General features: G+C 44.3%; 1 protein-coding gene and 1 long non-coding RNA gene across 2 annotated transcripts in view; one reads left to right on the top strand and one right to left on the bottom strand.

Annotated features, from left to right (window-relative positions):
- Nucleotides 1-6,151: 6,151 nt before the first annotated feature.
- SKAP1 (src kinase associated phosphoprotein 1) overlaps nucleotides 6,152-24,716 on the bottom strand; it is a 276,280-nt gene continuing 257,715 nt past the window's right edge. Inside the window, exons 12-13 of the mRNA XM_067717226.1 lie at nucleotides 8,500-8,608; nucleotides 6,152-6,254 (exon numbers count right to left, since the gene is read on the bottom strand). Of these exons, the coding sequence (XP_067573327.1) occupies nucleotides 8,507-8,608 (102 nt within the window). The 3' untranslated portion in view covers nucleotides 6,152-6,254; nucleotides 8,500-8,506. The remainder of the gene's footprint in view (nucleotides 6,255-8,499; nucleotides 8,609-24,716) is intronic.
- Nucleotides 12,756-13,603, top strand: LOC137211906 (uncharacterized). The gene is made up of 2 exons (XR_010937275.1): nucleotides 12,756-12,893; nucleotides 13,340-13,603. It is a non-coding gene; the product is annotated as an uncharacterized lncRNA (long non-coding RNA).

Genomic DNA, 24,716 nt, shown 5'->3' with positions numbered 1-24,716 from the left:
GTGGCCTCTCCGGAGCACAGGCTCCGGACGTGCTCCTATTTTTTTGATTCTTGACAGAGCTCCTGGGAGTCATTTTGTATGAGAGAACTTTCCCCTAAACTAACACGAAGGACCAGGAAAATCACAGCCGCGAGATGACTGTCCTGACTCCCAACTTCTGCCCCGGTCCCGCACAAAGCGCAGGGAGCCAGTGCGGGCCCTTGCACCGCAGCTGCTTCTACACTGTTTCTATGAATCTGGGTTTCTTGCTCCGAAGTAGTACACAGTGTTAAACTCAGTCCTGATCAAGACTTTCAGGGCTCCCCTTTTAGATGTCTGCTACAGAAACAGGAAAAAGGATAGTTACCACAGGGACTCTCTGTGATGCCGCTCTCTAAATCGGCAAGCACTGGTTTATTCATTTGAAAACATCATTCTTGTAGTGCAAATCTGCAGCAATGCAGGCGAGCAAATCTCGGATTCCTGTGGAGCGTGGGGGCTGGCTTCCTGGTTCTTAAACCCTGAGGAATTCATGACATTTATACTCTCTGTCTTCTCAACTTCATAAGCCTCTCTCTGTCACTGTAATCCAGTAGCTAAAGCCCAGACTTCTAGAAGGCAGGGCAGTTTCTCTGTACTTGGCCCTATGCACACCCAAATGCCCTGAGACAATGGTTCTTCACCAGGGGTGGTTTTGTTCCCAGGGCACATTCGACAATATCTAGAGACATTTTGGGTTGTCAGAATGGGTGGGGGGTTGAGGGGAGTAGTACTGGCATCTAGTGGGTAGAGGCCAGATGCTGCTGTACATCCTACAGTGCCCCAAGAACATACAACTACCTGGCCCCAGATGTCAATAGTGCCAGGTTGAGAAGCCCTGTACTAATAAAATGAGGCAATAAGCTCTAAATCCCCCCTCCGCCCCCAAACCTCCAATGCACTGCTTTGGTCGCAGATCTCCAGATGGCAGGTGCTTTCCTGGAGGTGGAATATATTAATGACGGGCTTAGCAGAGTGCCCACCGTGGGAGGCATCCAGTAAATGTAGGTGGTGTGCATGTGCCACCTTGGTGATTCAGGGCAGAGCAATGTCAGTGCCTGACTGTAGTTAAAAGGGAGGTTTTGTATCCTGTTTTCTGTTCCATGATCGCATGTGGGGCATAAAAGGTGCCCAGCTGCTCACCATCAGGCTAAGAGTGTCTACAGTGGACCCAGATGCCTTCTTTGAGGACCAGCAGTAGAAGCCTCTTGGAGCTAACTCCCATGGCAGGAGGCAGGGAAGTGGCATACTCTTGCCCAGTGCCACAGAAACGCTTCCCTCAGTGGCACTCTGCCAGGTGGCGGGTGGTGATGGGCCCCACGAGGGAACTGAACACACACAGCTGCTGATGACCAGCCAGCGCCCGAACAGCTTGATGCCAGAGACACCAGGTCTCTTGGAACAGCCTGGGCATCAGGAAAAGAAAGCCTAGTTGGCAGGGTTTTCCTAGGAGCCAGGCCTGCAGGGGAGAGGACTTCATTAGAAGGGATGTTGCCAAGCATCGGCCAGGAGAACCAGGCTGTCTCTATCTCCTGCCCACGCTCCTGGTGACTAGGCAGCCCATTTTGCCTTATTTTTAGGGTGACCACTCATCCTGGTTTACACCTATGGTCATGGCATCCTTATTAATAATGCCCCCTTTCATTCTCAAAAGTGTCTCCATTTGGAAAATAAACTACATAGTTGCCTATTAATTGTATTTTAGTTTCCTCTAATACTATAGTTTTTTGGGGGGCGGGGGCATCATATTTAGAAAAGATATTGGTGCAAAATAGGCTGCATCTTAAAATATATCATTAATTGAATCTCAAGAGTTGCAAAAGGGTGGTCATCAATTCATACTAACTGAAAAGACAAAGAAAAACAGAAGAAAAACATATTTTCTGAACAGTTTTTGATAGGAAAATAGGGAGAATAATTCAGATCCCTTGAAGAAGAAAAATCTCTTTAGTTTTACGTTTCAGGCTCCCTACCCAATCTGTGTAAATTCTAATGGGAGATGAAATAGCTGGGCAGGAGGGAGGGGGAAGCAAGGGACTGTGGTAATCCACAAACTAGAAAATTAGTTTGAGTCACTGGGCTGTGTAGCAGGGATAATCCTCTATGTAGACAGCTGCTTTTTCTAAAGTCAGCTCCACAGATTTTGCTGGTGCTCTGGGAATTAGCAAATCAGTGCCACTCAAGATTTATCCTTCCAGAGTTGCTTCTGGTGGAGAGACCTGCAGGGAGAGCTTCCTTTTGGCCAAAGGTTAAAGCACCTCTGTCCCTGACATTCAAGAGTTTTGTTCTCAAGATGAGAAGGAACGAAAGAAAAAAAACGAAGAAGGAGGAACATACAAACATACGTTGGATTCTTTTTTTCCTTTCTTCCTTCTCTTTTTTTTTGCGGTACGCGGGCCTCTCACTGTTGTGGCCTCTCCCGTTGCGGAGCGCAGGCTCAGCGGCCATGGCTCAGGGGCCATGGCTCAGGGGCCCAGCCGCTCCGCGGCATGTGGGATCTTCCCGGACCGGGGCACAAACCCGTGTCCCCTGCATCGGCAGGCGGCCTCTCAACCACTGCGCCACCAGGGAATCCCCTCTTGCTTTTCTTCAACTCCCTCTTTCTCAGACTGATTTATAAAGGCAGGACTGCCCCCCCTCCCCAGCCCCCCCCAACACAGACACATGCTTCATGACACCACTGCTTTATTGTGATGTAAGTGATTGGTGTGAAATGTGGATTTTGGAAATGTGTCACTGGAGGTGTCTCACTGCAACAGAACTCAAGTGATTCAATAAGCAGAGCGGCAGCCTGAGATTTTCAAGAGTCCCTCATTTCATTTCCTCTTCAACAGCAGATTTTGTGTGATTTTTGTTCAAGTCACCACCTTTCAGATCCTCAGTTTTGCCACTTGCAAAGACTGATTACAAATAAGGTGGTGCAGCTGAGCAAGCTAAGGTGCTAAAACAGTTAAGGATAACTTGAAATCTAGGCTATTGCTTACATATTATGTTTAGATAAAGTAACAGGAGGGAGGACATTTAGTTGGCCCCTCTTTAAATAGAATCAAAATGTCTGGGTTTAGGGAATGAGACTTAATAGGAATTCTCTTCTCTTTCCCATTTTTATTCACCAGAGGGAAAAGATGTCGTTGGTTTTGAATTAAATACAGATTTCTAAGAGATATAACAGACCATTGTGTGGGAAAACTGAATACTGAGGTAATTGTAAAACAATGTCTATGCTATTTTGCTATATGGATGACAGAGGAAACACACTGGAAAAATGTATTTTTAATGAAATGTAGCTGAAAGATTGCTTTCAGAGCATTTAGTATTCTCAGATTATCAGCTTGGATGAGGCAGGCCAAACTGTACCCACCTCAGGTCAGGTTATCCAGTGGAAGTCAGTAAGTTCTGTGTAAATTACTATATATCTGTGAAGGGCAGATATGCATTTGCTTCTTAAACATAGGATTTTAGCTTTCTTATTTTCTCTCCTTTACATAATATCAAGGGAGGAAAAGGGCCTCCCACCTCTTACCCTCTCCAGTTTCATGTGCTAGAGTAATTAGTGGCTTTTAAGCAGCCATCCTACATATAATGTGGTTAGTTAAGTGGTCTAATGCCCGTTATCCAGTTAGTCACAGGCAGTAAGGTGGGGATTTGGTTAGTGGAGTCAAACAGAGAAGGAGTAATCTGATTAGCCAGTTGCTTTCTGAGGCTGTTGGCTGAGATGGTGGCTGTGGAATTGAGCAGGTCTGCTGGGTGAGGTTTAGCTTCAGGCAGACTGTAGGAATCCACTACTTCCCAGAAGTCTCCTTTAGAACTTTCCCCTAACAGAGAATGCCCTTTGTCTGTAGATAGTCTCGAACTTGCACTATCTTTTCCAGCATGTTATAAGGTCAGAAATAGCCAGATGGCTATGGACCAGATTCCCAATTAGTCCATTTGTTTATATCTTTTAGGGCCAATCTACTTTTTCCTCTAAGTTTTACAGCTAGAACGTGAGTGTGGTGCAGTAGACTGAGGTGCCAAAAGACCTTTGCAGTTTGGCAAGTTGCTGGTTTCCTCAGGTCTGGAGGTATAGAAAGGACTATTGCACTAAGGGGGTTTTGTTTTAAATACCGGAAGCCAATGGCCATGCCACTGAGAGAGTGTTGAACTGTGCAGAGTGGAGAAAGTACCTGACCTTGCTCCTTTTTCATTCCCCTTCTGACCCGGCCCCAGATACCCCCTCTTCCTCCTCTGGTTTCCCCTTTTCTGGTGTCTTAGTCGTGGAGCGGTGGCACAGTGGTATTCTCTCCTGTTAGCCACCCAGCCTTCCAGAGTTGGGTCCCTGAGGGTTCTCTAGGGAGGGGGCAGTTGGGCACAGAGGGGTTTCTGTTTGCTCCTTCCATTAACCACTTTAACAATGCCCATTGTCTTTACCTGTAGGCTGGGATTGGTGCAAAGGTTCCTAAAGCGGAAGGCAATTGGTTCCCTTTGGTTCATCTGCTCATCTGCTGCCACCTAGTGGTTGCTTCTCCTTTGGCACCCTGTGTAAAGTGGAGGGGACGTTATGGACAGTTCTGTAGTGCCTTTTATCTCTTTTTTTCCCCTTCCAGACTTAAATTGTCCCCCTTTTGTTACTTCTTTATCCATCACATATAACAAAGCTTTCTTTTGTTTTACTCCTGGGTCAGAAAAATCTGGAAATGAATAGCTGGCGTAGGATCTTTGGAGAAACTTGGAATCCACTGACAACATCCCTGTTTGCTCCCAGTTTCTCTCTTTGGTGACATGAAATGGTGTCTTACTGCAGGGCTGTGATATTGTTGTTAAGAGGTGAGGAAGGCTACTGCCAAGCTAGAACAGCTCTGAATAGAATAGGCAGCTTCGAAGATAAAATTTCTATGGCTGCTCAGTTGCCCATCTCTCAAAATTTCTTGTGTAGAAAGTCAGGCAATAATATAACTAAACCTTACTGAGCAGTAACTTACTACGTGCCAGGTGGTGTTCCAGGTACCTTACACGTTAACTCCTTTAATCTCCTAATGACCTGGTGAGATGGAGTATACCCCTTCTAAGGTGAGGAAATTGTGGCGTAAAAGGTCAAGTAACTTGCTCTTAGAGAACATATGTAGTATACAGGGAACCGGGACTTATTTCCAGGTTGTCTGGTCCTAAAGTTTATGTTTTTTTTTTCTGGGCTGCGCCTCGCAGCTTGGGGAACCTTAGTTCCGGTGACCAGGGATTAAACCCGCGCCAGCAGTGAAAGCCTGAGTCTTAACCACTGGACCACCAGCGAATTCTCTCAAAGTTTATGTTCTTTTTTTCTTTTTTAAAGATTTTTTTTTTTGGTGGACCATTTTCAAAGTCTGTATTGACTTTGTTACAATATTGCTTCTGTTTTATGTTCTTTGGTTTTTTGGCTGCAAGGCATGTGGGATCTCAGCTCCTTGACCAGGGATGGAACCCACACTCTCTGCATTGGAAGGCGAAGTCTCAACCACTGGACCACCGCCAGGGAAGTCCCAAAGTTTATGTTCTTAACCATTATGTTTTGCTGCCTCTTGAAGGCACAGATAACCCGAGTGCTAGGCACAGGCAACAGGAAAAGGAAACAGGGTCGTATAGACACAAGCCCTCCCCACAGCACTCCCTCAGCCTGCAGGACACAGTGGGGTTGTTAACTGAGGCCCAAAAGGGAACTCTCCCATGTGCTGACTCCAAAGACTCGCTTCTAGCCCTGTCTCATTTCAGACAGAGTGAACACAAAAGAAAAAAATAACAAGTAGGCAGTGAAAGGAAGTCTGAGAAGCCGACCAGAAACCGGGCAAGCCTGGGTTCCAGAAATGGTCCTGCCCTGAAAGACAATTGCAAGCCCTCTTCTGTGTTTGGGCTTTTGTTTTCTTTCAGGCTCTCCCTTCCCACTTGGTGGTTTTTGTTTGTTTGTTTGTTTTTGTTTGCTTTTGGCTGCGAGGCATGTGGGATCTTAGTTTCCTGACCAAGGGATTGAACCCACGTCCCTTGCATTGGGAGCGTGGAGTCTTAACCGATGGACCGCCAGGGAAATCCTCCCTTCCCACTTTGTTTGGAGGCGATAAGAATGCCCAGAGCCAGCATTTTGATACCAGTACAAAAAGAAACACAACACCATCACGCAGGGCAAGGAACCAAATCTGAGGTTTATTCGTGCTTTTCAAACCAGCCAAAGCAACCAGCAACTTCTTCCTCCAAAGGTTTCTCTCTCTCTCACCTTCTCTGTGACAAGCCTGTGGAAAAGGCAGAAGTGGGTATGTGGAGATGTTTAGAGATGGGCTCAGCTATGACGAGGCAGGTTTAGTAACAGGTCTGCTGAAGATGCCTCTTCTCACTTGTCTCATTGGTGGTTTACAGTTACTACACGGTGGGTGTCAGAGACCTGGGTCTCTTCTGTACAGGGAAGAGCCCATGATGTTGTTGGGCTGGATGGTACAGGGAGTGGGAGCGCTTGATCATCAGTTTCTTCATGAAGGTGGGGTAGAGAGAAGGGTATGTGTCCTAAAGGAGGAAAACTACACAAATTTGCTTTTATGATTCAAAATATAGAAGATATAAAAGGGCATAGAGTAAAAAGTGTCTCCCTCCTACCCTGTGTCACAGTCACGCAATTTCTCTGTCATTGGAGGCAACCAGTGTTATCCTCTTCTTTCTCCTTCCAGCGGTAACTCATACATATATAAGCAATTGGAGACTCCCTCTTTACACAAATGGAGCAAATTAGACCTACCCTTCACTGCTTTTTTTTTTTAAATTATTATTTTTATTTTGCGGTATGCGGACCTCTCACTGTTGTGGCTTCTCCCGTTTCGGAGCACAGGCTCCAGACGCGCAGGCTCAGTGGCCATGGCTCACGGGCCTAGCCGCTCTGCCGCATGTGGGATCTTCCCGGACCGGGGCACGAACCCGTGTCCCCTGCATCGGCAGGCGGACTCTCAACCACTGCGCCACCAGATATCTCCTAATGTGGCATAGTATTCAATTCCCTGAATTACTACAGTTACTTGGCGAGGTCTCTATTGAACATTTAGGTCATTTCCAATAGTTTGCTATTGCAAACAACCTTGTGTGTATATCATTTTGCACGTGTGCAAGTGTAGCTGTAGGATAAACTCCTAGATGTGGAATTGTTGGGTCAAAGAGAATGAGGAGATAAACAAGTTTGTCATGAAATAAATGACAGAGTGAAGTAGGGTGAATTTATTTAGATTTGACAAAAAAATTCCAAGCCTTCTGCATTCATGGCCTGGAAATGGAGTCCTCATTCAGAAAATCATAAAGTCAAACCTTGAGCGAGAGGCCCGAGCTGGTGCTTCATGATTGTACAGGGGCATCAGAGAGTAAGATCTCTCCTTATGTATTTTCCTAAATGAACCACTCAACTGCTGCTGCACACTAGAGTGGGCCCTGGTCTGAAAGATTCCAAGGCCAGTTTGTATCACTGTCACACATAACATCCTTCACCCCATCAATAAAGGCTGCTTCCATTTCAGGCCAGAAGATGGAGCTAGTGATATCATGCGAGCCTTGGTGTCCTCCATCACCATCCTAATTCTAATCCTATTGTTACCCCACCCAAAGCACTCACTCTACTGTTTTAAAGTATGATGTGGTTCTTGCTGATAAAATGCAATCCATATTCTTTGTTACCTAAAAGTTAATTTGATTATGTTCCATAGGAATCCTCGTACTGGATTCCTAATCTTTGCCAATCATATTGCAGTACACGGGCATTTGGGGGAAATGGTCCTCTGGATTTGAGAGCTGTGCGTAAAGACACAGATCCATCCTTGTGGCACAAATTCCTAATTCTCCAATATTCATTCTCCCTTTTAAATTTATTAGTTCCACCACCGCCCGCCCGCCCCCGTCCCGGCCCGACCCTGCCCCACTCCACTTTTAAGCTGGACACAGATTCTACCTAGAAGAAAGCTTTCTTTGCAGCTTGCTGTCTCTGTATGTCCAAGTTCTGGCCAATGGGATGTAAGCAGAAGTGGTGTGTGCAACATCTGTGAAATGTCCTTAAAAGGAGAGGGTGTGCCCTTATCCTGTCATTTTCTCTTTCCTGCTGGGTAGGATACAGACATGATAGCTTGAACTGGAGCATCCATCTTGGGCCATGAGGTAACCTGGGGAATGTTGACCACACACAGTGGGGCAAAAAGAGAAGGTACCTGGGACCTAGATACCTTGGATTACTTACCTCCAGATTTTTACAGAAGAGAAAAATAAATTTCTGTGTTAATTAATAACAATTAATCACTGTTATTTTGAGTTTTCTGTCACATGTAGTTGAACCTAATCCTGACTGACACAGTCGCCCGATTTAGGAAAAACAACTACAGCCTTATCTTCTTTCAATGGTGAATTACCAGCATCACTTTTGGAAATGAAGAAAAGCTACTTCGCTGGCAACTCTCATCCTTCACAAAGAAACAAAGGCATGGCCAACAAATTCATTGTCAATAGTTCTGATACCTGGGCTTCATCTTTCTTCCACTTCAAAGGCGGTGGTGAGATACTCCTTTGGAACAATCCCAATGAGGCTGTTCAGTTCTCCAACCCACCAGCCATACATGTTATATTCCTGAAAAATGACAAGAGGATGGTTTCCGTTGGAATTTAGTCATGCTTCTGTTAATCTTTGTTAATCTGTTAAATGATCACATGGGAGATTCTGTTGGGTGGTTTCTTTGTAGACACTGTCAGTACAACTCATTAACACCCCTGATGGGATTACTAAATTTAAAAGTTATCTAGAAGGAAGAAAAACTGCTTTTCTTTTGCCATCTTTCTGTCTACATTGTAAATTTAGCATATTTGGTGCCACTGCTGAACCTAAAGAGCATGTCTTTTACCAAGCAGAGTGGAACGGCTCCTTTGGGGAAAGTTGGGCACACCCTAAAATGCCAGAGCACTGAAGTATTCAGGGAGTCAGGTCATAGTGCAAATCAATAATATTTACCAAGCACCTTCTATGTGCAAAGTGTTGTTTGAGTTCCCATGAGATGGATGATGAATCAGAACACTGCTTGCTCCCTGGGAGTTTACAGCATAGAGTAATGGGCTTCGGAGTCAGACAGACTGGGATCTTGTCCCCACTTGGTCATTTAGTAACCATGTGACCGGACGGTCTCCTGGCTTTAACTTCCTCTTCTGTAAGAGTAGGCATAATATCACCCCTCTGTTGTGGGGAATATAAGTGACGCCGCAGACATGAAAACAATTCAAAGTGCCTGATACATAGTAGGTACTCTAAACATTAGATTCCTCCCCTGGAAGAGGTCAGAGGTTGACAGGTCCATCAATAATGACAGGCAGGACATAAGAGCCACAGGGAGGGGCAAACAAGAAAGGGAATGAGAGGGTTTAAAAGAAGGGTTTGAGAGTGGAGCTCACAGGGTTGAGAACGGAGCTCCTTGAGTACAGAAGAGCTTCTCAAAAGCACAGCAGATGTTGAACATTATAGGACTATTCCTGAAAGCACTAGAACATGTTTTCCTTCTTTTGAAGGAAGTGAAATTTAGGAATATGTGGAAAATATACGTATTCCAGTTCAACTGGATTCGGGTACCATGGAGCCAACTGTCTGCCTTTTGCCCACCTGGCTGCTGAGTTCTAGGAAAAAAAGAAAACCAGGTTGCTGACACACTAAAATTCTGGGTCAACTGGTTATCTTTTTGTTAGTGTACCTCCCCTCCTCTAACTCTGCCTCTCCCCTTCCTCTCAGCAGCTGACCTCTTTTCCACCTTCAAAGAGAAAAGCGAAGCCATCAGATCTGTCAACCTTCAGCCACCCAAACAGGAACTTACCTAGTGTGCACTTGTAACCCTTCTGCTTTTGTTCTTAGAGACCAGGTTCTGAGAAGTCTGACCTCTGCCTCTAATGTAAATGGCTCCTTATGTCAGCACTGAAGTGTGTTCAAGTTTCTTTCGTCTTTGAAAATAATTATTTAGTCCCTAATGCATGTCTGCTTCCCATTTCGACTAGTCTACACTGCCAATTCACAAATTTATTGAAAGAATTTATTTCACTTACTGCCCCAACTTCTTGCTTTCTATCCACTCTTCGAGCCACTCTAAGCAGGCTTCAACCTCCGTCATTCCACTTACGCTTCCTATAACCTCCTTATTGCTCAAATTCTATGAGCACTTTTCAATCCTTAATTTACTTGATCTCTCAGTATTGCTGGCACTATGGACCTTTCTTGAGGCATTTTCTTCTCTTAATTTCTATAATTATACTCTCCTGGTTTCCATCCTACCTCCCTCTCTGGTTGCTTCTTTTCTTTCTCCTCATCTTCCTCTATCCCTCCTTTTAATGTGGTGTTCCAGGGTTTCTATCCTGGCCTTCTTCTGACTTGATGCACTTTTCTTGAGCAATCTTATACACCTCTGTGGTTTAGCCACCATGCCTCTATAAATGACTCACAACCATAGCTCCAGCCCAGATCTCTAAGGGTTGGATCCCAATACCGAAGTGCAAGTCCATCAAGCTTCTCAAACTCACTGTGTCCTAAATTTAACCATCATCTTGCCTCTGTATCCATTCCCATTCACAGAGTATCTTGACGACCTGTGTTCTGTGTCTCAGTGAGTGATACCGCTATGCACTCAGTTACTCAAGCCAGAAACCCAAGAGTCATTCCCAATTTCACCCTCCTCTTCCAATCAGTCCTTGAGTTCTGTCAATTCTCTATCCAAAATGTTACTGGAATCCATCCAGTTCTCTCCATTCCCGTTGGCAATAGCCTAGAGTCATGTCACTGTCACCTCTCCTGAGGACTACAGAAACAACCTCCAAATTGGTTTCTGTGTCTCCATTCTTGTTCTCCTCCAATCTGCTTTTCATTGTGCAGCCAGAATCTTTCTAAAAGGCACATTGATAATATCACGGCTCTGCTTGAAACCTTAGTGAGTTCCTACTGCCTACTGTGAACTTCTTAAAAAGGTGGACAAAGCCCTGCATGATCTAGTTCCATTCACTGCCCAGCATTGTCATTTATTCCCTAAATCTAGTCGACCCTTAGTAAAACAGAACTTGTCTTTGCTACTCCCATGGGCCTCAGGGTCTCTCACCATGGAGCCTTTCCTCTGCCTGTTTAGCCTCTACTTCCCTCCTCCCTTCCATAGGGCTGACTCCTAAGCAGCCTTCAGATTTCAATTCCTGAGTCTCTGTGGCCTCTCCAGAAGCCTCTCCTCGCCACTCTCTAAGTGAGGGCCCCAGCTCTGTGGTCCACAGCGCCTGTGCCCTGTGCCTCCCTGGAAATGAATCATCACGCTGCCTTGTATCTGACGGCCTTTGTCTTACTGCCAGTCACTGGGTGGAAAGTTCTGTGGGAGCTGGGACCTTGTTGGTTTTGTTTGCTCTTGTATTCCCAGCAGTCAGCATGGTGCTTGGCACAGAATGGGGCCCCAAAAAACTTTGTTAAATGAGGTTACGAAGAAATGAAGGGAACAGTGGGGATTTATACTCTCAGTTGAGCAGATTAGTTACAACAAACTCCAAGATATTTCCTGGTGATTGAAATGGTTGTGGCAGGAAGAGAGCAATTGCCTTTGGAGACAGTTTCTCCAAATGGCTCCCTAAATACCATGAAGAGCATCTCAGATGCCATAAGAAGTGAGACTACTGAGCTTATCCTAAAAGGAACAGGGAATTACCTTTTAAAAATCTGTCATAAATAAATGAATGTGTCCACTCCCCTCCCCCTACAGCACCTTCTCATTCCCACAGCACCTTCTCATTGCCCCCCTCCCCCAGGAGGGAGGCCAGCTTCCCCCTACAGTCTGCACTGCTGTATGGGAGATTACCCAGAATTCCTCAGCCTATGCCTGTCAGGACATTTTATTTTATTGTTTTATTATTATTATTTTTTGGCCGTGCCACAAGGCTTGCAGGATCTTAGTTCCCTGACCTGGGATAGAACCCAGGGCTGGCAGTGGAAGTGCCAAGTCCTAACCACTGGACCGCTAGGGAATTCCCACGGCAGGACATTTTAAAGCTCCTCTCGGTACGAGTTATGTTACTGTCCATTTCCCAACACCGAAGTTAGGGCAGTTTCTGCCTTAAGTTTTCTTGTAGGGCTGCCTTGCATTAGTACGTCGCTGCAGTGGCCATGTCGACAGGGCCTTGCTGTGTGGGGGAAACGCATACTCTATCTTAAAAACTCTAGCTTCAGCTCTTCTGCTATCTCACTGGCAGAGGGTGGGCACCATGTTGTCTGACAGTCTTTTGATAAAAGTCAGCTTGCTTACACATGTGTGAGGTGTGGTCTTCTACTGCCACATGCTGTCATCTTCGTCACCTGAGGGGCTCAGCTACGGCATTCTCTCCCTAGGGACCGTTCAAGACTTCTGACTCTGACGCCCACTTGGCAGCATCCCCCTTCAGCCGTAAGGCCAGGAGTAGGAACAGAGCCTTGGGAAGGTGCTCTCTGCCAACTTGAAGAGGGTGCAAACGGGAAGCAGATGAGGCACAGCAGGACACCTGCAAAGGCCGGCTCCCAGTCAGTGCGCTCTTGCTCGAGGGGAGCACTGACCCTGCCGACCGCAGATGTGGCATTCTCACCACAGAGGTGGGAACTGGGGTGTGTGCAATCAACTCTGCCCTTCAAAACAAAAGAGCAAGCAGAAGTGTAAGGAGGATGGCACAGTCTCAGAGACCATATGCATCCTGCTGTGGTAGCCTAGGAGCTTAATCAAAGCACCTACAGGTCTTGGGATCTCACTGGGGATTTCATCCCTTGGCTGGATACCCGAAAAAGGCTACAGGGCTGAGATGTTTAAAGCGTGAATGGAATATTTCTAGCCTTTTCTTCTCCTATCACCACCCCACCATGCATTGCTCCAGCCCAGTCTGAACACCACGAGGTATGTTAAAATAATTTCTACTTTGATGAATTGCTGGGGAGTCCACAACTGCTCATAATCAAAGGGAGAAAAATGCAAATGAGATCCGGCGGAGAACTATCACCACCAAACGTTTATTTCACTGCGCAGCGCCAAAAAGAATTAAAACAACATTAAACTCACAGCAATCATGCTTAAGCTCTCGTTTCCAAGTGCCAAATTGCACCACTCTGGATCATACAGATGTTCGTTAATTATGCTAATTTTTATTAAACTATTAAAATGGAGAGAGTACTGGCTCAGCCAGGCAGACCCCAGCTCTGAATGAACTCTGCTCTTGTCTAGAGGTGCTAATTTACTGCATTTTTATTAAGTTGCTGATTCTTGGATTTTAGTTTTGGGATGGCAGAGAGAACTGAATTCCTGGTATCAACATTTTCAATAAAGTTTGACTTCTTTTTGCCCAGATGTTTGGAAGGACTGACTGGAAAAATGCCTGAGACAGTCCCAGGAGACCTGAAATCCTCAATGCGGAAGTGTTTCTACCTTCAAGGTGGGGATGCACACCTACAAGTGACAATGTTAGGGTCTCAGAATTATACAGGCTCCCCACTCCGTAACTCTCTATTCTATAGACTGTGTGTGGTAGAGCTAAGATGTTGATTATACAAACTGGTTAAGTGAAGATGATTTGGATAAGAATATAAAAAGCTATTTAAAAAAAACCCAAACCCTTTACATCAGTGCTTGCTTCTTGCCACAAAATCTTTTAAGAAGACTTACACTCAAAAATAGTATAATGTGTGGCTTGTTCTCGTCATAAATATTTCTAGGCTTGATCAAACATCTGTCTTCCTCAACATCAACCCTGCCCCACCTCCTTGAACCCCTCAGATGAAGGAGTCTTAAAAACGAAGGTTGGCTGTTTGGACTCCATTATCTGGTTGGAGAAGCTGTTGGCCTGGATGAGCAGAGTATTGAGGGAATCTGAAATAGGCACAGCACTCACCATCAGCAACAATCAAAAGTGTTTATGGGGGCTTGCACACTGCCCTAAAAGGATTTGTGCTGCTAATCTCCATCAACAAGGAAAAGAAACCCCTACCAAACCTGCCATAAAAAGAACAGCAAATTCTATAAACAAAAGGCAGTATGGCCACCAACCACGGGCTCGCCACACAGCTTGACTCTGCCTCCAGTGGTTTCCTATTGCTGTTTATGGCTTCAAGACTATCATGGCCCTTCTCAGTGCTCCTCCTGTCACAGGGCCCTGAGTCCCTGTGTGGCTGCAAATACCCTGTCAGTAGGTGTCAGGGGATATCAGGGGGAAAACCAGCAGGCGCCTATCATAAGCCTTAAAAGAGATTAAATACCCTTACTCCATGATTGCTACATATTAATTTCTCTCCTCCCTGCTGGTTCCTATTTGTTTAAGCTCTTCCATGGCTCCCCTGGAGTAGCACAGACATGACCTGGAATGACCATCCAGTCTTGGGCTGAGAATTCAATTTCTAGGCTCAGTGAATCCTAGGCTTTTCCAACAAAAGGAAATCACCATCCTCTAGGGCACAGATTCTTAAACTGGAGTCTCTGACCCATGGCCTCTCTGTGGATGCATGTGAAGGGATCTTTGAACTCCTTAAAACTGGTGTAAAATTTGTGTGCATGTGTACATGCGTTTTATCCCTGGGGTGAGGCCCAGACCTCTCATCAGATTCTCAAAGGGTTTATGAACCCTCTACAGTTGACCAACCAGCACTTTAGGGGGAAAGTACAATGATCTTTATGGCCTGTATCTGCTCTTTGGCCCAGTGTGGCCATCTCACCCCTACCCCCACTTTTATAAAACAGTGGAAGGAAATCAAGAATCCTGCCATTCTGGGTTTCCAAGGCTTCAGCCTTCCAGCTGCCAAGTCTATTCCTTCTTCAAAGGCTGACCAAGCTTGCTTATCCCTTCTAAGGCCATCTCTTTTTTTTTTTTTTTTTTTTTTTGTGGTACGTGGGCCTCTCACTATAGTGGCCTCTCCCGTGGTGGAGCACAGGCTCCGGACACGCAGGCTCAGCAGCCATGGCTCACGGGCCCAGCCGCTCCGCGGCATGTGGGATCTTCCCGGACCAGGGCACGAACCTGTGTCCCCTGCATCGGCAGGCGGACTCTCAACCACTGCACCACCAGGGAAGCCCTAAGGCCATCTCTTTAACTGTGACTTAAAAGTTGTGGTGTCTTCTTATAGCTTCCATTCAAATCCACATGATGGCTTTTGGAGCAAACTGCTTGACACTGCTGGTTCCCCTGAGAATGTTCCTAATGGAAATGTTCTCTTTTCACATTGAATTGGGCTTCGATAAGCCTCTGTGGAACAAGATTCACAGAAAATGTCTCATACTTTTATTCTTTTAACCATCAAAGTTCACTATTTCAGTGCTTGTAAACAAGAGACTACCTCTTCAAGGGAACAATCAATCAGCCCCTAACATGAAAGATCAATAAATGCTTCACATATGTATGGGAAAGGCCAATCAATCACAGAATTATTGGTTTATGATTGCTTATTTCTCTTATTAGTGCCTGTGCATCATACATTATCATTAGTAAAGATGGGAAATTTGAATTCCTAAGCAGAGTAGATTGTAATATTCCAAGCTGAGCCAAAAACATCATATTTTTACTCTGGGTTGGCCTACAATTTCTCTACTGAAATCCAGCTTTGGAAATTTAATGCTTTCTGAGGCTATCGAAAGTGATTAAATAAATTGAGGGCTCTAACTCAGCACCCTTCCAATTGCTGAGAAAAACAATTGTTCACCACAGACAAACAGGTGCCCATTTTTCAGGACAAATGGTTTTAGGAAGAGATTTTACCAAAGGAGAAAGCAAGTGGTCAGTTGGGTCGACAGTGGATTAGTTCTGTTGGAACCTGTGAAAGGATCAGAGCCCAATGCTTGGCTGAAACCTTGGGTAGCTTGGCGGCCTCTCCAGGCTGTTTCACACCGTGTTTTAGGTTCTTGGCAATCGTTTTCTCTTTTTTCCATTATTCAGAGTTTTGGTCTATAAATCATAATAAAGATGTATCACTAAATTTGCCTCAATTGAACTAGTTTTATTTATTGCCATGTTTCAGGGAACCTGCTAACCTAGACATTGGTGAGACTGGAGCCGGGGCCAGGGATGGGGGGCTTTGAGTCTAAGAAAGGGGACATTGAAAGGCTGGTGGCCAGCGACAGCAGCTGGGGTGGGGGGAACATGGCAACAACTCCACAAAGCTCACCCCCGGCAAAGAGCTGAGTGTTCTGAGAAGAGGAATGTGTCAGCTAGATGGAGGGTCTGAGAGCCCTGAGTGCAAGGGACTATTCAGCCTCAAGTCTGAACTGATGTCCTGAACTGGGTGTGAGTGGATAATGACCAAGTCAAGGCTAGGGAGGGGTGCAGGACCCGCGCACACACTGGACATTGTTGGTGATGGAAGTGTGGGCAAAATACATAGTGTGCATGACAGAAAAATCATAAGCTGTAAAGGTAAGAGGGAAGGCGGAACAGGGCTGTATGGAAAAGAGAAATGAGAAACACACAACTTGAACTTTGACTAAAAAGGAGAGGAAGGATAAAGGGAAGGTAAACACTTTGCAGACAGGAGAAAGCAAGGTGCTAAGTGCAGAATTCAGGAACAATAGAGACAGCACCATTTCGGAGCTGATAGAATGGTGATACCATGTGAGACTGGCGTATTAATATGTATTCCATAAACTGTGCAGCTCGCAGCTCTGCACCACTCTATTTTGCTCTGACCGCAGTACCAGCCTCAGGCACCACAACACAATTTGGAAACAATGTGACGGAAATGTTTAATCTGCTCGGCCCATCTGTGCTGCGTATTTCTCCAGATCTCCCTGAGAGAGGCGCCTTGAATCTCCACATTGCCTTTAATATTCTCCTAAATCACCTCCCCACTGCACTTCAAGGGCCATTGCTACAATATCACAGGTTCATCTAAAGTGCAGTGGGGGTGGGGGGGGGGAGGCGCAGGCCAGGATATTTTTTATTTTAAAATAATTTCCAGGGATCGTCTTTTTTGCTTCCTTTAAAAAAAGAAGAAAAGTTATTCTACTGTTGCTGTAAGGTTATTGAGGTTGTTCATTGCAAAACAGGGTAGGATAGAGTGGAATCATTCTCCAAAGAATTATTTTTATTAATCTCGATTCCCTCAATTGGACATGGGAGGGGGTAAGCAGATGCTCCTTTTCTCTTATCCCTGCACCTTGCTATGGTGATGTGTTCATTTGGGGCTGGTGCCTGTCTGCTTTACACTCTCTGCATCAGGTATCACTTTGACCCTGTCCTGCTCCAAACAAAGCCATCTTGTTCAGGACAGGTAAACATTGAGTCCCTGGTCACCATGCCCTCATCAGAAAGGAACACTGTCTATATTATTAATTTTTAGCTTAAAATCTTATATTTTCTCTCTATAAGTACAGATGTTAGCATCAGATTTCCACTGCCTTTCCTCCACTTGATTTTGTCAGATTCAGTGATTTGGGGCTAGAATGTAGGAAGCTGGGGTAGGTTTCAGAGAAAGAGGGGATGACAGACCTTAGACAAATGGAAGAGAGTTGCACATAACCAAGAAAATTAGGATTCCTTTTGCTATGTGAATTAAAGAAATGAATAATTTAATCCGTGAGATTGTTCCGGCGAGGGAAAGGCAACGTCCCAGTTGCGAAGCCTACAGCCTGTCGGTGTGTTACATCATCTGCACACATAGGCGTTTCCATGACAACCGCTTATAGCTTCATTTCCTGGATCCCTCTAGGGGGTGTCACAGCCAGATCCACCTGCTTTTCACCCTACCCTCGGTGGGGTCATGGTAAGGTCGCCAGAATAAATGAACGCGGGTACTAATGATCTGTTTACTGCTGTTTATGCTCTGTGTGTGTCAGGGGCACCGCACGTTTAGAGAGCTCATTATGGCTGCAATTAGAATGCACCATCGCTAGATATTTAACTCCTTTTTCTTTTAAATTAGCATTTTAATAACATGCTTTGAGCAGAGAAACAAAATGACCATTTTTCACGGCCAAACTTCTAGCTGTAGGTGCAACTTTAATGGCAAAGTTGTGAAGGGAAAAAAAGAGAAAAAAAGGCCATTTTTACTACTTTCACCCTCCTTCTTACCAAAAGGATATTTTTATTTGCTTTCTAACACACTCGATTTCCTAAATTTGTTTTGAATCCAATTATATTGGGTGGTTTAAAGTACCGTGCTCTTGTTGGATGGAAATTAGCAGCTACTGAAATTAACTTTCTATGTGACCTGTGAAAGGGGCGAAAATAATTACAAGTGTGTGTAAGAGACCCTTCTCCAAAAGACCCTTGCTGTAGGATCAGACTGTGATCTGATCCTACCATTATCAAATATCTTTATATAGTAATTGCAAGGGCTATTTTCTTCAAAAAGGTGGTTGCAATTACTGTTTTTGTTTTGTAATTCTTAGGATTATCTTATAGAGGATAAATGATGACAAAACTTGTCATTATAAACAGGATAAATAAGAAGCAGAAATAATGAAAATAATAACACAGCATCATTTGTCGTTTAAAAAGGTGAGATCTTGGGGCATCAAAAAGTAAGAACAGGGAAAATACAAGGTAGAGACCTACTGGGTCAGAATGTTCCAATAGGCACTAATTGCTTTCTAGGAATCAGCGAACACCTTTGCTAGGTGTTTATAGATCCTCTGTTTGTAGAAAGTACAGTGAAAAATAACAATTTGAATGTTTCGATTATCTTTCCCAGTCTGTTCCATTTTCATTATTTATTTCCTATAAATCGGGACCTTGCTGAACATAATTCTGCAGACAAGGAGGTTGATGGGACAGCCAGTGTGAACGAGGAGATAGATGGTGGGTGCGTATAAGATAGATGCTATGTGTTTATGAAAAGGAGCAGTGTGTCTGCACGTGAACATCCACAAAGTAGAGCAAGCAAGCGTGTAAACTATAACGGGTATTTATAGGTGGAAAAAAAAAGGTGCAAGGAAGATTGTATGGGAACAAGCACACTGAGCCTGAAAAGGGTTTGCTTTTTTCCTACCCTCCACGTCCAAGTTCCGCTAAGATGTCCCCTGCTTGCTGTGGCTCCTGTGAAACAAGCCTTTCCATGACAACAGATGGGGGATTTCACAGCCAGAAGACACAGGAGGTCAACAGTTGAAAAGCAAGAGTTAGAAAGAGAGATCTTTATCGACATCAAAACAATCCCCTGAAAGATAGAAGGAGGAAAAATTTAAAGACGTAGCAGGAAAGAAAAAGAGCCTTTATAAAAATGCAGGTTAAAATGTTCAGGCTTTTGTATCAGCCTAGTTGCACCTTAGACTCTGCCATTTCATAAATAAAATACGGATAGCATAGACTATAATCTGGTGATAGCTACCCCAGGACATATCTAGATACACTTCTGTTATTTTAATTAAATACTGCATTATGGTTTGTGACAACTACATAGCTACGGCGTAAATGAATTTGGAATTAAAGTGTTACTTAGGCATCCAGTCATTTTTGTTTCATTCCTCAGTTTTACAAAGCAAATAGCTATAAAATCAAGATGTTTGTTCATTTACAGATGGAGCAGGATTGTTGTCACTGTTCTTTTTCTCCTTAATCCTCCTGCACAAAACGAAGACAGAGCTCAGAGTCTGGCTCCCAACACTCTTAGCTTATGAGACACATCACAAAGAAAAACACATCCTCTTGACTATAATGTGAAACGCTGAATATTAATTGCTGGTATTTCGCTTATCTTTCTAGCTGAGTTCTGTCTTTTAACAATTATTCTGATGGGCTGCAGTCTTGCACTGCCAGGAAATTTTTCTCCTTTGCTTAATATTTAGAAACGCATTTTATTTTATTAAAAAAAAATCTTAAAGTTCATAATCCTCCTTGGAAGTTTTTAGTATCTGGAACTCTTGGCAAATACAGAATATTAGTGGGAATAGGGAAACCGCCAAAGCTCTTTGCTGAAAAGATGATGCACTTTCTGAATCTAAAAGGAAAAATATTTTTCATTCTAGGAATATTAATATTTCCTTAATGAAACTTGAGAGGGTATTACAGTTTGATATAATCAGTTGGTCAGTTTAAATGTCACTTCACTAGCAAATTATGAGAAAGAATATTCTCGTCTTACAGGCACAGACTTTCACTCAAAATTTATATGTTAAAGTAAAAGGATTTTTGTTCAGATCTGAGGATTTAATTGTATCTTGAATGTGTCATATATCAAGATGAAAGTTTTTAAATAGTAAGTTTTCTGAAATCATTGTCTATTATTTCTAGTGCGAGAATCAATATTCTTTTTATTAGTCTTAAATACCACAAGTCTGGCAATGTCTGCTAATTCCAGCTTTTCTGTGTTCTAACCAATTATCCCAAGCCCCCTGTAACTAATCCTATAAGCATAGAAGTTACTGCTCTGTATATCTGCAATGAGGTTATAATTTGCTTCAGTATTTTGCTAGTTTGGTTGGAGAGCTGGATCCATACACTACCAAGAAACACCAGCAGACAGGTTTGGGGAGGCTGAGTTCCTTCTGAGAAAATAATTACACAGAAACAAAGCTTTTGTGACCCCTTTTAAATAGAGCATCTCACCGAAATGTCATCCAGCCTCTCTGGCAGATTAGTGAGTTTATTACTAAATCTCTGTCTAATAAACGTGCAGTTGACTCTGGAGGAGCTGCTTGTTATAATACTGGCAGTGGGAGATGGAGGGAATGTCACAGTTAAAGACACAAATTTTCCCCATAATATATTCGAATGGAAACATCTGAATCCAATACTACATGGGCATATCTAATAAATTTACAATATTTCAGTCTCAACAGCCTTCACTGGTTAGTTTTAAAGATTTATGTGGTAAAAAATTACTCAGTGATGAATATGGTTTATTCTGTGCAGTACTGGAGGTATAAGGAATTAAACTACCGTCTTTAACAGTGAATTTATTATTACCTCTGTCAAAAGACGAAGACTTTAACAGCATTTGTTATAAATTCACCGCAAAATAAATGGCTGGAATTTTTTTACACTGGAGTTTGTAAAGCATTGGGTGATCGTGAGCATTAACCTAACCCTGCCATGGCTTATATGGTTCTAGGTAAACATTTCTGTCTGGGTCTCACAGCTAATTATCTGATCTGGGACTTTCCACCTGACTGAAAGGTGTGTGTGTGTGTGTGTGTGTGTGTGTGTGTGTGTGTGTGTGTGTACAAAGTGAAGGGTCTTGTCCAGGACAACAGTTCAGGACTGAGGAGATTAAAGTGCAAAATGCCAATTTTACTTTTTTTTTTAAATGGGTTTTATAATAAATGGCCAGGGTTTAGAGAATAAGGTTGATATGTAGCCAGGTCTCTTGTTTGCAGGTTTATACACACGCATATGCACACACACATACACGCATAAGCACGCATACACACACGCACACTCACAAACACCCTCTCCCTTTTGTCCTCTCTTGGAATGGATGTCCCCTCATTTATAAAAATTACCTGGAAGGAATGAGGCTGCCAGGGTTTGTTCTAGATGATTGGTTCCTGTCTGGGGGAAAGGAATGGCCTCTACTGAATTTGACCGGTGTGTGACCGTTGCCTTCCAGCTGACCCCAAATCCCATTCCCATTCTCCTAACTCTATAGCCTCCCATAGGGGTTACTAATGAGAGAAAACACCATCATCATCATCATCTTCGTCATCACAGCACAGTGTTGACCTGCTTGTTCACATGAAATGGGGTTATGGGGACAGCTTCTGCTTCTCTTTTCGTATCATCGTAAATAAGAAAAGATATTTTCTGATGGTACCCTCCCTCACCGTCCCCTTTGGTTAGGTCAGAGGTGAATGATAGCTCTTTGGCAGGCATTGATCAGTTTCATCACTCTGTTTGTGCAGTCTGTGCCCCAGGCCTGTATTCTCCCCACTTCCTACCCCCGAATTACCTCCCAAATTACCCTGCCCATCCCCCAGTCAGCCAAACAGAGGGTAATGGTGCCTGAGGAAGTCCTAAATGGACACTAGATGTCACCAAACACCTCCTTTCCCTCAGAGCCCTGAAATTTAAAAAAAAAAAAACAACTTCATTTAAAGCAATTGAAGGAATTAACTTATCTGTTTTTATGAGGTGTTGTCAAATTCAACTAAGCACACTTAAAAGAGGAAGTACTGCTGCATTCAGATAATTTTTACAACATACAAATCTCTTCTGGAGGGGTTGGGGTCAAGGGAGGGGAAAGGTCTACATTCTTTAAGTAGTCCTTTGAGGGAGTAGGTGAAGAACACTGGGCTTTAAAAGTCCTACTGTAACAGATGTGGTGTTATGTTAACATAGTCCAGGTGTGCCAGGGACAGGCCTGCTGCATTCGGATAACTAGGAGCTGGGTTTGGAGCCAGGACCCGGCCTGAATTTAAGTAGCTCCAATCCAGTGCTGGAAGCTAACTGTCACCCAGGATGATGGAATCGGTCCATCCTCATCCACACAAGACCCATGGCCATCTGACAGCATCATGTGTTCAATGTTAAACTTGACCTTGCCTTTAAGGATCCCTGTTTCCATACCAACTGTACCAGAAGACAACCAAAGCATGGTGTGTTTGGGAGGTGAGAATATCTCCCCACCCTGGCTAAGCCACCATGTAAATATAACCCTTCTGTGGTGCCCAGCTTGTTGCTCCAAGGCTGCCTTCCATGGAAATAAGTAGCTGGAAAAACCCTGGAGGAGCCCAGGGCCAACTCATGAGTCACACAACATAAGCTCAAGAGATGTAGCCTATCAACTCTGTTTACCTTAAATGGTAAACAGGGACCATTTAAGGGTCATTCAGGGACCTCTTCTTCTTTCTAGACAATTGAGAAAGAGTTTCTTTCTCTCTCTCTTTAATTTGCCCTTATCTGCTGGACAGCTCATGTTACCACTGTAAATTACTTCTGGAAGAGGAGGCCTAATTTTTAAATGGGCGTTTATTTAGGTTATCTGGAAGAGTAGAACAAGTACCTTTATTATTTAGAAAAAGGTTCCCCAGTGAGAGGCCTTTAAGCCAGGAAGACAGAGTCACTTCTCTGAAACATAGAAACTGTGGCTCGTCTTATCCAAATAGAGACTTCTCACCTTTCTCCTACTTACAATAAATGCTCATGGCAGTGCTGGTCCACAGAGGGGCTGTATGCCAGGGCGCAGCCAGGGCGCAGTGTTACTGCACCGAGGGTGATTCAGGACCTACCCTGTCATGCCTGGTGCCCAGGCTGAATGGATTTTTGGAGTACACCTGTTGTTGAACCCCTGCCAAGTACTGATGGCCACTAACCCCCAAATCACTTTTCCCCTCTGTTGATGTTTGGAATGTCAGACAGGACTGAGCAGCAGCCGGCGTGTATTTCAAACACAGCAGATGGATTTTTGTATTAGCTCCTATTTCATGTTCAGGCAGAGCGACCGCCACACTAAAACCGCAGCCTCTGTGCTGCCGAGTTTGCTTCTGCGAGATTAATTTTGTGAAATTAATTGGGACAAGATTGAAAAGGAAATTAAAATGTAGCTGAGTGAATAGGCCTTTCAAACACCTTTTTCCTGCTCTATTCAAACTTGAATTCTGCGGTGGTCTCAGGCATGGTGGGAAGTAATTTACGGGAGCCATCGGTTACGTATGAGGAGACCTGCACAAGCACCACAATCTGGAGCCACTGAAGAGCGTTAAACACCCCGCTGTGGCCTGAGCTGCGTCCCTGCACCAGGTGGAAGCGAAGTTCAGTCCCTGCACCAAAAATGCTGTTCAGAAATATCTGGGCCCAGAAGGCACGTGGGAACGTCCACTGGATGCACAGATCTGCTCCATTTTTAAAATCTCCTTTTAATATATTTGCGGCCCAAATTGGAACTCAGTGCATTAAGTGGGCGTGCAACTTCGTGGGGCTTAGTAACGGATAGATGTGTTGGGGAGGTGGGCGGGGTCCTGCAGACTGTGCCATTGCTTACTGTTTCAGAGCTGCGATACATGGCTCTGGCCTCTCCTCAAAGAAGTTTGAACAGGGGCTTCCCTGGTGGCGCTAGTGGTTGGGAGTCCGCCTGCAGGTGCAGGGGACGCGGGTTCGTGCCCCGGTCCGAGAAGATCCCACATGCCGCGGAGCGGCTGGGCCCGTGAGCCACGGCCGTTGGGCCTGCGCGTCTGGAGCCTGTGTTCCGCAGCGGGAGAGGCCGCAACAGTAAGAGGCCCGTGTAAAGAAGTTTGAACAATTGATCAATTTTGCCACTGACAAAGTCTCTCAGACCAGGAAAGGCACAGTGTATTTCCACGTAAGGCCTCTTCACTGGATGGCCTTCTATTTCCAAGAGAGGACCTGTTGAGCTTTCGAATATCTCTGTGAAGAGTTCTTGGCAGGACAGGCTACCTTTCTTTTTTCTCTCAATTCAGTAATAATTTATTGAACTCCTGGTGTGTACCCAATATTGACCCCAAAAGTTTATTGTTAGTGGAAAAGAGGGGAATATCATAATAATTATCATCCTAGATGCCAGGCGCTTCCTTACACAAATTCTCTAATGAAAGTATCACAACACCCTATAAACAGAAATTATCCCATTTCTACAGATGAGGAAATTATCCCATTTCTACAGATAAGGATTAGCAAGATTAAGTGACTTTGTTCAGGGTCACATAAGTAACCCACCTGTTGACAATTTGCTTCCCTAAGAATAGGACAGGTGATGGGCATTTGGTTATCTATGGGGTGCAGCTTTCTTACCCAGCCAATCATCTTCTCTGGAAAAAAATTTTTTAAAGGGTAAATAGCTCTCTTTCTGG

Source organism: Pseudorca crassidens, chromosome 19 (assembly GCF_039906515.1).
Source record: "Pseudorca crassidens isolate mPseCra1 chromosome 19, mPseCra1.hap1, whole genome shotgun sequence".
NCBI lineage: Eukaryota > Metazoa > Chordata > Mammalia > Artiodactyla > Delphinidae > Pseudorca > Pseudorca crassidens.
This window is presented reverse-complemented; position numbering and strand designations above follow the sequence as displayed.